The sequence below is a fragment of the Chlorocebus sabaeus genome, chromosome 19 (genome assembly GCF_047675955.1).
Source record: "Chlorocebus sabaeus isolate Y175 chromosome 19, mChlSab1.0.hap1, whole genome shotgun sequence".
Lineage (NCBI taxonomy): Eukaryota > Metazoa > Chordata > Mammalia > Primates > Cercopithecidae > Chlorocebus > Chlorocebus sabaeus.
Genome location: NC_132922.1, coordinates 29,669,336 through 29,679,948, shown reverse-complemented (window position 1 = coordinate 29,679,948; position 10,613 = coordinate 29,669,336). Strand labels below are relative to the sequence as shown.

Genomic DNA, 10,613 nt, shown 5'->3' with positions numbered 1-10,613 from the left:
CCCCCATAGGCAAAGGTCTGCAGAACCACCTGGAGAACCCTAGGGAGCACTGACATCCCCATTCAACTCGAGGAGCAGCTCACAGCCCTAACACAAGTTACCACACGCAGAGCAAATCTGGAAGACACCTGGGGAACGTCATGAAGGACTAGCCAATTCCACGCTTTCACGAATGAAACTGCAATTAAACTATACATGCACGGTGCTGTGTTATTTTGGTAATACAGGGACACAATTTAATGATTCTAAGGATTTTTTTGTAGTTTTTTTTTTTTACAAGTCAGGTGCCATAAACATTCAAATAATCCATCTTTTAAAAAGTACGTTTACAACATCAAAAGAATTAAGATGAAATATAAACCTTTCTACTTACAATTTTTATACAGATTAACCAAATCACAAATACCACAAATAAATGTTAATGTTAAATTGTAACAATATAATGAATAAACATTCAGATTCTTAATAAAATCTTCCTTTAACATTTTTTAACTTACCATTATGCTAAATAGTCTATGCAGAATTTTGGGGTGCAATACCAAGAAGGCACCAACAGTACAAAGCAGATACAAAGCAGTTTCAGAACTTTCTTGAGTGCTCTACACGGATAAACAGCACAAAAAAAGGCAACAAGCTTTAGGTAAACCTGGTGCAACCCTGGAGGACTTGCTCTGGATTTCCATTTGTTTCTGACCCATCGTGTCAAGGTGGATGACGTAAGAGAAACCGCATATTCACTGTGATAGCTTCTCATCTGCACTACAGGAGTATCATGTTTCAAACACCAGCATAACAATTTTAAAGCACAAATGCTTTAAAAATGTATAAGCGAAAGGATTGCTCAGATTTTCAAAACCATTACATTTACAAAAATATTTCCCTTAAACTTGGGATTGCTCCAAAACATTGATTTACAAATATAAAAGTATTATGGAAGGACTCAAAGCATGTGTGCATATGTATGTGTGTATTAACATACTGTTACCATACTATATAAAAGTTACCAATTTAAAAACCATATTAACATATAAGCAAATAAAGAGAAAACAGTCTCCTCTGAATGGTTGAAATATGATGTGGCATGCGGTGTGGGTAGTTTACCTTTGCCATTCCTTAGAGACAACCACTGGTGAGCCACATGTAGCTTGTCAAAGCTACCGGCTACATCTACACCCACTGCCTGTGCCCAAGAGCATAAGGAATGAGTGTGCACAGACCGCACACTGTGCATGGCACACCAAACACACTATTCTTCTACCCCGATGCCACAATGTCTGCATATCTCTGCTAGCTTTGAGAACCTGTGTCAGGACAGAGTCCTCACGATGAGTTCTTTCAAATCCATCCCACTGGCTTGTTCGGTATTTCTTTTATACCAAATACTAAATGAAAGGACTGGAATGTTTCAACAGGAATTTTTTGCTTACATTTTAGACACCAAAAAAGCTATTAGTCTGAAAGCTTATTTGAACATACTAATAGTGGAGGTGCTGTTCAGTGTCACTAATATGAACTAAGATGACCTAATCTGTACATTTTTACAAATGTAAGAAGAACCAAAATGATGCATCTACTACACATGATAGCGCTTTTCATAGGTACCTTGGTTAGAACCATTCTCTGCCCTGTTACATTATGTTTGGCATGATTAATAAAAAGCACACAACTTATGGCTACAATGATTCTAGAATGAAGTTAGTGGTTTCATGCCAATCTGACTCCACAGTACCAGGAAGGGGAATGGGAAGGAGCTCATAGTCTCCAGATGTTAGTAGCCAAGGCTGTGGTTTTCTAATTAGAAGAGGATTGCAAATTAACCTCATAATACTAACTTTCCATTTAAAAAGTATAAAGAAACAAGAGTAATAAAACTGTCAATGTTTTAAAAATGAAAACTGACTTATCAGTGTTATCAGGTAACAGTCAAATTTCTGTGTCTTGTCAATGCTGTGTGGACCTTCAGATGGCAGCTCTGAGCACGCAAGTGAAAAGGGCGTATTTCAGGGCAAGAATAGAGATGTGGGTCTGTTTTCTGGGGATGAGCCGGCTATCCTTCCTCGGCCACAGGAGTGGGGAGCGTGAGCACCCCGGGCTGGGTGGTGAGGACTGCGCACTGCGGGGTGGCCCTTCCCAACACTCGGCTGTGCCCAGCAGCAGCTCTGGGGCACGCGGGCAGGCCCTCTTTAGAGAGAACCAGGGAATCCAACCTGAGATGGGGCTTCTTCATTAGGGTTTGACAGAATATTTGAGACCTAAGATTGTGAATAAAGGAACATGACAGAATCGATTCTCCGCTGAGCAGAGGTAAAAAGGACCCTACAGAAACACCTTTCTAACTCATCTTATGTAAACCCAAGTGCTGGGCCAGTGCCTGGGCGGCAAAGTGAGGCCTGTGAGCATTTCTGTGTTCAGCACAACCTGAACCTGACTGTCCATTCAGACACGCTGATCCAGAGGAAAGCAACACTGAATCTTAACATGAATGTGAAGATAGAAGATGTACATTTATTTTCATGAATTACAAATGCGTTTCTGTTCGTATTAGCAGGCAGTCTTTATATAACCCATTCTCCATTGCTGTCAAAAATCAAACAAGAAAAAAGGACAGCTGAGAAATGAAAAGCTAAAAATAGAATTATTTTTCCTAAATGATCTGCTGGATAGCATTTTCTGTGGAACACAACTCAATCGAGGTAACAATAGAGTTTTCATTTCAATTGTAGGCATGTGGCACTTGGACAGTCATCTCTGCACAGAAAGCTGTAACAGTCATGCGAGGGTACAGTAATTATTGAACAAGGCAAATTTCTCACCACAGAGAGCAGTGGGGAAGTCAAGAGGAGGCACCGCACTGGGACAGAACACCGAGTCAACTCCACAGTACACAGTGGCAGGAACAAATACTTAAAGAGATCAGTAAAATATGGATAGAGCTCCAAACACGAGTTAGTGCTAGCTTTTTCTGACGGTCTGACTCAGCAGTATCAGAAATATTTGAGTACTTGACAACAAACAGTGCTTCATGTCATGAGCTCGTGGAGGCTTTATTACAAATCGTTATATTGTAGGTTGAAAAACGAACTTGAGATGCTGACATGCTGTAGAAGGAAAAAGAATTGTATACTTTCTTATTTAAAGACGCAGTGTTCCTCTCTGCTAAATCCTCAGGCATGGAACATGGTTACTGAAACACGCACATTTGAAGTAGCTCAAAGGCGTATGTGCACCAGCGTGTGGAGTTCCACCCTGGGACATCCCCAGAAACCACCCACAGCTCAGCACTGCAACCTTTGTACTTCTCTCACCAAATGCCGAGTGAAGCTGCTACTTTAAATCTTTTTTTTGTAAGTCTTACAAACATTAAGTACTGCACATAACGCTTCTTGGCAAGTGTTACAGCTCTATATGGTACAAGTGACCACAGTAAGTCTACAGAGTGACATTGCTGGGTGCAGTACTTCCTTTTTATTTAGAAAAATGACTGCATTTCTAAAAGCTGGGTCAATAGCACATACCTTATATATGTTAGTGACTACCATGATATGAGAAAAGACGTGGACAAGTGCTCCCCAAGGATTCCCGAGACGGAAGCACTTGCTGCAGGCTGCAACATCAGCCAAGGTATTTCCACAAGCTCCTGCTCTGGGGCAACAGTTATGGTCAAAGGGTGAAGTGCAAATAAGGGGCTGTCACTGACTTAAAGTGCCCTAGGCAGTAGCCTTCCCTATCATAAAGTGAGATGCCAGTGACTAGAGCCAACTGGGGAAGAATCTCTCTCTGGTGCGGCTGCATGGTCAGCAGGGCATCATGTAGAAAAGGATTCAGGAGAGGGAGGAACCACTGCATCTTTCAAACCAGAAAGCGGTTAGTGACTAAAGCAACAGTAAGCAGTAGGTGCACTGAAGTACATACTGCCGCAGGTCACCAATGGGTGACACACACAGGGCTGCCAGGAGGAATTCTCTGGACTGAAGAAATTCTTTGAAAGCATAAAAGCCACAACTACCAGAAACCGCCCCTCCAAACGGCTCAAAGGAGTCAAAGTGGATAAGCCAAGACGGGCTGGAGACAGGACCAGGGGTCAAGAACTGGGAAGAAGAACACCGATGTCTGAGCACGTCCAGTCCTCTGAGCCCTTGTCCTACAGAAACACAAACAGACCACTGAGTTAAGAGTGAGTCATGTGAAAACAACATTGTCATCAGCATCACAAAACACAAAAGTGACAAGAGTGAACCACATTAAAACAGCAGCAGCAGCAATAGCATTATGAAAATAGAAAAGGGAAAAAAAACTGCAAAATGGCCATCTCATCGGACACACTTGGGCAAGAGTAACACACGGCAGTTCTGAAGGGGCCAGGGTCAGCCCTCACTCCACAGGCACCTTCTCTCAGACAGTTCTGAGGTGGTTTCCACAACACTCATAGGAGAGACACCACTACCCCAGCCTACACTGACTGCAGTGTTCCCAAGATGCCCTTTATTTATCATAAGATATCGAACACTAGTGCTCGCTTCGGCAGCACATATACTAAGATATCCAACACTACTCCATGGTCAAAATTAGAGTTTAAGGGCCTTTGTAAAATAATACATCTTTATGCAAAAGGGTCTTCTGCCGCCTCCTATTCTTAGCAAGTCTCTCTCTCTAAAAGACCAGCTAGGACAGAGTTAACTGCACAGTCAGAGGACAGTGCCCTGTTAATAATGCTCACATTTTCTCTGACTGAGGGCAAAACAGTCCTGGTGGGAAGTGTGAGTGGGAGTAATGGGCTGGGGTTTTAGCAAGGAGCTGTGACTGGTTCCCACGGGCAGGAGACGTGCTGATCACGCAGGTCAGAGGTGACCTGACAGCTATGTTCCCATGAGGCCTCTGAACCAGCGCCCTGAAAGGAAGCATTTCCCTCACTCTCTATGCCCGGCCAGGGCCCACCTGGAGTATCACACCAGGCAAGCACAAGCAGCACGCTTTCCCTGTTTTTCCAATGTCTCTACTTTTACTTGGAGAAATTCTATTCCAAACCAAATCTACTCCAACTGTTTACAGGCTAGTGGTTCTCAGATGCTAGCCTGGAAAGCACCTGGAGGGCTTGCTAGAACAGATTGCTAGGGGTGGGCACAGACTGCAGAGCCACTGCCTCATGGCTTCCACTGTACATAATGAGTGAACTTCACTCCCAGCTATCGATCACTCTGTCCCATCCGTTTTTTTTTTTTTTTTTTGGAGACAGTTTCACTCTGTTGCCCAGGCTAGAGTGCAGTGGTGCACTCTCGGCTCCCTGCAACCTCTGCCTCCCAGGTTCAAGCAATTCTCCTGCTGTAGCCTCCCAAGTAGCTTGGACTACAGGCACCTCCTACTACATCCAGCTAATTTTTATATTTTTAGTAGAGGCAGGGTTTCATCATGTTGGCCAGACTGGTTTCCCTGACCTCAAATGATCCACTTACTTAGGCCTCCCAAAGTGCTGGGATTACAGGCATGAACCACTGCACCCAGCCTGTCCCATCCTTAAAAGTGAAAACAGCCACTCAAACCATGTTTTGCATTCTGTGGTTCGGATGAAGAAGGTGGAGAAGGCCACTGGGGCAACCAAGTGTCTCAAAATGCAAACAAAACAGACTCTTCCCTTTGGAGATTCTCATTGGTGTGAAATGTTTTCCAGCATGAAAATCTAGCAGAGTATCACTTATTATTTCACAGAGCACTTTCAGAGCTATGGTTTTCATCTGCCACTCAAGAGTTGGGGCAAGAAGAATGGGTGTTATAGCCAAACTGTGGACTTGGAGATGGGCTGAGAGAGAGAAGTAGTCTCTTTCATGTAGAGGTGAACTGCAGCCAAACCTATGGGTTGGCAGGACGTTAAGCTGCCCTAAAATGCTTTCATCTTCAATAAACCAAAGGGAAATGCGGTTCATGCCCCTACTGATCAATCCACCTGAGAAAATTCACAATCAGGCGGACGAAGAAGGAAGTTGAGCACTGACTTCTACCTTCACCCGCCTCACAGGGTAGGAGACTGAGGATATGGGCTGGGTAGGAATGAGGCTTGTCACAGGTAGTAGGCATGTTCAGCTTTTTTTTTTTTTTGAGACAGAGTCTCGCTGTGTCACCCAGGCTGGAGTGCAGTGGTGCTATCTCGGCTCACTGCAAGCTCTGCTTCCCAGGTTCACGCCGTTCTCCTGCCTCAGCCTCCCGAATAGCTGGACTACAGGCGCCTGCCACCACGCTCGGCTTATTTTTAGTAGAGACAAGGTTTCACCGTGTTAGCCAGGATGGTCTTGATCTCCTGACCTCGTGATCCGCCTGCCTTGGCCTCCCAAACTGCTGGGATTACAGGCATGAGCCACCGCGCCCGGCCGGCATGTTCAGTTTTTAAACTTGCCCATGGAAACTGACCCCCTTAAGCAAAACACAATGAATATACTTTGACCCTTTAAGATCTTTCGGCCAACACTACAAATATCACTTGATTGCTTCCTCTACCAAAGGGGCCCCACAGCTGTGCTCTGTGGTCCTGGGGTGTATGTTTCTAGGCCCTTCCTGCTGCAGCCAAACGGTCAACAGTGCCCTCCCAGTGTTCCCTTGTTTTATTACACGTTTACCTCCTGAGTTCTCCAATTTAGAGCTCCTGATCTCCGGTGTGTGGGCTGAAAACTCAGAGACAATGCTCCTTAGTATTGTGAATGAGTCCCGAGACCTTTCCCAGGGAGCAAGGCTAGTCACAGGCAGTGTGCAGCCTGCCACTGTTTCATGCTGGCAAACATTTCAAGAAAATGGTATTCTGGGTCCAAAATACCTGGATTCTCTGCTTAGTTTTGCTACTTGATGTACAATCTTGAGCAAAGTGCTCAAAGGCTCATGTCTTCAGTTTCCTCAACCATAAACATGGGATGCGTGCTGACTTCCCAACATTCTGTTGTGATCACCAAAATGAAATGTTTATGAAAGAACCTATCCCATAGTTTAATCAGCCAACCCAGCCCCAGCTTCCCCTGGATTCATGTGATATTCTAGACGATTAAATTATAAGTCAATCTAGATGTTGGCAACTTCCTTTGCAATGAATGGATAAAATGAGATGGGTTGATGGGTAGATAGAGGAACAGATGGACAGATCTATGAGAAAACTAGTAAGATGTTAATTAATGTTAACTGTATAATCTAGGTGGTGGGAATATGGCTGTCTACTGTAAATTCCTTCAACTTTTCAGAATAGTTGAAAACTGTCATTAAAAGAATGTTGGGGGAAAAAATCATGCTATAAACACACAGAGAGCATCTGTGTGTCTTTTGTGTCTGGAGCAAATGAACAACACACAGAGGTGACTGTCCTTGCCACGCCAGGACTCTCAGAGTGGTGGTGGACCCGACAGGGATACTGGTCCTCCACCTTGCAAGGCTGGCTTCAGGAGGCTGTCAGCAACTGTGTCCTGTGGCCCCAGGAACAACCCTGCCGCTGTCTTGTCATCCTTGTGCCTGCGGTGCTGCCTATCTCCAGTGGCCTGTCCAGCTGTCCCCCAAGTCCTTGCTCTCTGAGGTCCTCCTGCATCTTTACTGCCGCCAGAGTCACCTGAGCCATTGCTTCAGGTCAGGCAGCTACCTGTGAGGGAGAGCTGGGCTCCTGGGGAGGCAAAGGCCACAACCTGGGCCGGCCTCTTTCTCTGCAGCCCCCTCTTGCTCAGCTGTCTGGCATGACCACCTTCCAGGTTCCACACAGCCGTGCCCCTCCCCAACCAGCAAAGAACTCAACTGTCAGGTTTCAGCTGCAGCCCAACTGCAAGTCGGCCACACTCTGCGAGGCTTTAATGTCTGCCTTACCCTCTGGGGCCCACCATGCCCGTGCCCACCTCTGGGACTCTGTACACTCCTTGTTGTTTACATTTCCTGCTATGAGGCTGCTGGAAAGCAAAGCCTGGGTCTTATTCATCTTTGTTCCCTTCCTAACTGGCAAAAAAAGTGCTCAATGCTGATTAAGTGATGAAAAATGAATTATCACGTCAACCCCAGAAGCTCTTTTATACTAAAAATGTGCACAGTTGTGTCTGTGTGCCTTTCTCCCCTACTATGGGCCCCTTTGAGACCGCATTTAGATCCTGCTTGCTCCGCTTGCTCTTGGTATCTAAGGCAGACTAAGCAGGCAGCACGCCTGACCTCAAGCGACAGAGAAGATGAGATGATCACAGACCACCACCTGGCTGAGGGAAAAAGACTGTGAAAGGAATTGTGAAGGAAGAAAAGCAACAGAGGTTGCTCAGTTCCATCTTCTAGGTTCTGTAAAGGGCAAAAGAGTAAACCTCTCAGGCCTCACAGGCCACCCAGGTCTGTTGTGACTACCCCACTCCACCGCTGTAGAGGAAAGGCAGCAAAGGTAACCTGTGAGCAAATCCAAGCCCCTGTGCGGCTCCATTTACAAAAACAGGCAGCAGCTGACCAGGGTCTAGTTAACCTGACCTTGTACTGGGAGTGTGTCCTGGAGCCTCACAGTGGGGCAGGGACTCTTGAGAAACAGAGACAATTGCTCCACTGTGAGCGCCTCACGGAGGAGCCAGGAAGGAAGCTCTGTGGGGACGGCAGGTGTGAAAATGGTTGGATCCTGGGGCCCAGCTTTCTGTCAGTGAGTGAGTGTGTAAATCACTGTGGCTAACACCTCCTCCACTAGACAGCCATATGAGTATGGGGCAACAGAAGACAGGAACCAGCTCAGTCCCCTGCTGATAACAGGCTTCTTTCTCAGTCACTACGCAGGGCTTATGGCTAGCAGTCCATTGCACATCCTGTTTGCGTGACTCCACAACACTTCCCTTAGGTTTGAGAGATCGTCTTTTGGGGTGTGTCTGGTGTCAACAGCAGGCTAAGCGAGGGCGTAACAGTGCCAGCAGCCCTGCCTCCCCTAAGTTGGTAGGTTTAGAAAATTCGCAGTCTTTCAGACTTTGCCTTTCCTCCTTCTCTTGAATTTGCCGCTTCTCACCACTTCATTTCTAGTCCAACACTACAGCCCCTTTGGTATGGAAGACCAGGCATTTGTTCTTAGCTGATGTCCTACCCAGTCTTCCCTCATTTCAACCCCTCCTGCTTTGATGTCAGACTTTTGAAAACACCATCTTCCAGCCCCCAAACTACCAATTCCCCACTCTGTTGCCCTGCCTGGCTTTCAGCGCTATCTGCTTGGAGGCTGTGTGGGTCATGTCAGTCCTCAGCTCAAGTCTGCTTGGTTCTTTGTCCTCAGTGACAGGGAATGGACGCCTGTAACTGCAACACGGTTCTGTCCAAAGCATCTCCCCAGCAACTGCTTCTACCTTGGCTCACAATTCTTTATGCACTGCTCTTTTCTACAGAGTTCTAAACACAAGTCCAGTTCTCTCCCCTCTTGTCATATACTCTCTAAAATCAAGATTTGCCTTCTTTTCCTGTATACTTTTTTTTTTTGAGACAGGGTTCACCCAGGATGGAATGCAGTGATACAGTCATAGCTCACTGCAGCCTTGGACTCTTGAGATTCAAGAGATCCTCTCCCCTCAGCCTCTCAAAGTGCTGGGATTATAGGCATGAGCCATTGTGTTGGGTCTACTCAGTTTTTAAAATCTACCAATATTGTCACGTTGTTCACCTCCCCTTATGACCTAAGCACATGTAGCTTCTGTGCAGGCCCATGTAAATCCCCCTGACTGGTCAGCCCAGCCTCCATCTCTTGGATGAAGTTTCCCCAGCTCTCCAGCCTACACTGCTAGTCTGAACTGGTAACACGGTCTGGGCCCCTTGCATGTGACATCAACTGTAGAACCAGGTCCCAGCTAGGAGTTTCCGAAGGGGCAGGCACAGAGGACCCTAACACTAGATTTATTTAACTGGTGGCTCTGCATTCCCTGGGAGGAAGGGAGTCCTGAGGCGAACCCTTTCTAGAGAGATGCTCATGTAACTGTGAAACTGCTCTGGACAGGCAGCAAGGAACGGATGAGAACCCAAACATGAACAATCTAGAATATGAAAAAGTTGTTTCCAAATAATCACATTCACTACCCTTGAGAGTAAAGGAGGTACCTGGAGTTTCTAATAAACAAGAAAGAGATTCCTAAAAGAATATATGTAACTTTCTAAATAATTTTTAATTCTAAATTAAAAAAAAAAAAAAACCTTTTAATAAGGAGCTTGGAAAAGAATACAAAATAACGGACCTTGAGGAACATAACATTCTAGAAACAAAAGGCAGTGCCTCCCTTGCTGGAGTTCACTGTATTAAAGCTCCAGGTACCTGACAAATTTAAGATCTGTATCCTGGCTGGAATCTAGCAGTCTCTTCAAAAATTAGTTCTTTGAGCTTTTCCTTAGGCAAGTCATCCAATTCCATGTCGAACTTGAATGGTGCTTCGGCAATGGGCTTTAAGAGAAAACAAAACATTTAACAGTCAAAGTTGTTATGGGTAAGGCAGTAATTTACTGATTCATAAAATGACCACTGCTCAGATTCTGAATTTATACAACAGGACTGATGTCTCATAAAAACTTAAGAGTTGCTGGCCGGGCGTGGTGGCTCACACCTGTAATTCCAGCACTTTGGGAGGCCAAGGTGGGCGGATCACTTGAGGTCAGAAGCTCGAGACCAGCCTGGTCCA

At 45.6% G+C, this 10,613-nt stretch overlaps 1 protein-coding gene across 1 annotated transcript in view; it reads right to left on the bottom strand.

Moving 5' to 3' along the window:
- Positions 1-213: 213 nt before the first annotated feature.
- MAPK1 (mitogen-activated protein kinase 1) overlaps positions 214-10,613 on the bottom strand; it is a 106,814-nt gene continuing 96,414 nt past the window's right edge. The window contains exons 8-9 of the mRNA XM_007974911.3: positions 10,253-10,378; positions 214-4,141 (exon numbers count right to left, since the gene is read on the bottom strand). Coding sequence (XP_007973102.1) covers positions 10,262-10,378 — 117 coding nt within the window. The 3' untranslated portion in view covers positions 214-4,141; positions 10,253-10,261. The remainder of the gene's footprint in view (positions 4,142-10,252; positions 10,379-10,613) is intronic.